Here is a 2,845-nt window from a genome sequence, read left to right on the forward strand (position 1 = left end):
TGTCTCTCTTCCTCAATTTTATTTCAACAACGTAGTGCATCATTATATCATATAAATTGTACAACATAGATCCAATACTAATCTATTTTTTACTCGTATAGCAAGATACAATTCTTGTCTCAACTCTATCGAAGTTTAATAATGCGTTTAAATGTGGATATTAAATATATTTTGGTTTTGAAATGTTTTTAAATGTTGCAAAATATTATTAAATTATTAATTATATTATGTATTAACTATGCATTTTAATGAAATCTTATGCTTTTATTTCTTTATTACTATATATATCTAGATTTAAAAAACTGGAGGGGAATATAAAGAATGCCGAATATCTCATAAGCATGATGTGAAACATAACATAGATTAATAAAATAGATTAATAGACAAATCATAATTAAAAAAAATTAATTATGCATAAATCTTAAGTTTTCTTTTATAGATCTGTCTTTTAAATTCTTTATTATTTATAAATTGGAAAAATATCCTTTTCTCTCATGAATAGCATCATAGTATGTTCGAAAACAAAAGATTTTATGTAATTACTGTTACATTGTATAAGTGTATATTTTATATTTTTTCCTATGACTTTACCATTGTGAAAATTTACAAATTTGAGTGGTAAAAAGCAATAATGTATCTTTTAAGATATTTTACCAAGAGTTTAAGATTTTAAAACATAAAATGGTTATGTAAAAACAAAAATAATTTGTGCACTTATTTGTAATAAATAGTTGATATTTTATTCATATGGATGTGCATTTATTGAGATCTCGTATATCTTTATTCCTGTTCAATAGTTATACTATGTTACGTTAAAGTTTGTTAATTATCATCAACTGCACAGAAAAACTACACATACATAATTCTCTAGATAATATATATTGTGAACATCATAAATATTATTTGAAATGAAAATTTTATCTGCAGTTACTTTTTTGGTGCTATTATACCTTCCAATTGAGTCTGAAAAAAAATTATAATTGATTATGTATATAATATGATGATATTATTGATTTATGTGATAAAAAGTTTTACAATATGAATAATACAATTTAGCTCATAATGATTTAGTAAATTTATATAGAAGAACCAAATCGAAAATACATTTTGCAAAGCGGGTATATCTTATAATTATATTATTTCATTTTATGCATTTAAAAATATTGATATTTCTGTAGCTCTCTGTATATCTATATTTAGGTATCTAGATATCTATATTCATGCAATTAACTTCTTTCAAACAGTTAGATAAGAGACGATAGTTAAAATACGAAAAAAAATCTAAACATAAATATTTTGAAATGCTTAAAATACAGATATATATACACATACAGGATGTCATTAACCGATTAAATCACCCATTGTGAGCAGGTAGAGTGAACCGAACTGAGTCGAAAAGTCCTGTACCATTTTACAGTGGATGCAATATTTAACGAGATACTAACGTTTAAAGATAGACGAATACATACGTCCGACCGGCTTACTCCCACCTACTATTACCGGAAAAACGGCCAATCATGCCCACCGATCGCACGGCGCGCCGATCGGGTCGCGAGGAGCAGAAGAACAGAAATGGGCTAACAGGCGCGCCGTTCTGACAAGTAACACTACCCAAGTGTTAATCACCGATCGTCTTGAAATTTGGTCTACATATTCTTTAATGGAAAATATTTGATACGTATTTTTTTATATCGGCTAAAAAACATTTTAAGGGGGCTAAAAAAATGTTTTAACATTGTAAAAACTACTATCGCAACGTGTATATTGTGTCACCGTAAAAATTTTTTAATATATAAAACAAGAAACAAAAAACAAAAAAACAAAATAACAAAACTAAAAAATAAATAAAATTAAAAAAAAAATGGGGTCTATAATAGCACTGCAACCTCCTCGCGGTAGACCCTGGAAACTACTATCACAGTAGGCTAACTGCAGGCAAAACAAAGAAGTGTATTTTAAAATAATTATTTATTCTAATTTTGAAAATCTGACTCCAAGTTCGTATTAAGCGACCCCAAAAACACCAGTATTCACATTCTTATGGAAATTAAACAATTTCTTGAAAATTCGTCAGCCATATTGGATACGACATTTTGAATTTTAAAATTCTGACTTCAGATTCGTAATCCCCGATACCAAAAACCCCCAGGTAATACATTTCAGCCAATTTTAAATGTATTTTTCAAACATCCAAGCAAGAAGCCCACGGTGACACAATATACACGTTGCGATAGTAGTTTTTACAATGTTAAAACATTTTTTTAGCCCCCTTAAAATGTTTTTTAGCCGATATAAAAAAATACGTATCAAATATTTTCCATTAAAGAATATGTAGACCAAATTTCAAGACGATCGGTGATTAACACTTGGGTAGTGTTACTTGTGAGTGGCGCGCCGTTCTGAGGCCGGGGGATCCATAGTCCGTTCTTAATCTCAAGCAAGGTTTTAAGATGCTAATACGGCTCTTTGATTGGTTCATACACTAGCCTAAGACCATCTCGAATCTTGAACACCATCTATGAATTCCGTCCTGAGTGGCTCGCCTGCCAGGCCATCCCCACTCCTCGCGGCCCGGTCGGCACGCCGTGCGATCGCCGATCGGTGGGGCAGTGATGGGCAGTGTGGAAATAAAGTGACGCGTGCGCACTGAACAAACGCTGGCTGCTCAGTAATGTATGTATCTGGATAAAATCTGAGATATCGTTAGGCCTCTAGCAAGGAAGGAAATATGAAGGGAGTTACAAAGAGAAGAAAGTTCGGTAATTATTCAGAATACCTCCCTCACCTCCGATTTCGATGAAATTAGGCTTATTCGACGCGTTTTTGCACAAAACGAAAGAATCTG

The 2,845-nt window shown here is 31.3% G+C and overlaps 1 protein-coding gene across 1 annotated transcript in view; it reads right to left on the bottom strand.

Annotated features, from left to right (window-relative positions):
- Positions 1 to 759: 759 nt before the first annotated feature.
- Positions 760 to 2,845, bottom strand: part of Dnali1 (Putative inner dynein arm light chain, axonemal Dnali1) — a 5,617-nt gene continuing 3,531 nt past the window's right edge. The window contains exon 7 of the mRNA XM_018455068.1: positions 760 to 963. Within this exon, the coding sequence (XP_018310570.1) occupies positions 928 to 963 (36 nt within the window). The 3' untranslated portion in view covers positions 760 to 927. The remainder of the gene's footprint in view (positions 964 to 2,845) is intronic.

This window comes from Mycetomoellerius zeteki, unplaced genomic scaffold (assembly GCF_001594055.1).
Source record: "Mycetomoellerius zeteki isolate Tzet28-1 unplaced genomic scaffold, Tzet1.0 scaffold470, whole genome shotgun sequence".
Classification (NCBI taxonomy): domain Eukaryota; kingdom Metazoa; phylum Arthropoda; class Insecta; order Hymenoptera; family Formicidae; genus Mycetomoellerius; species Mycetomoellerius zeteki.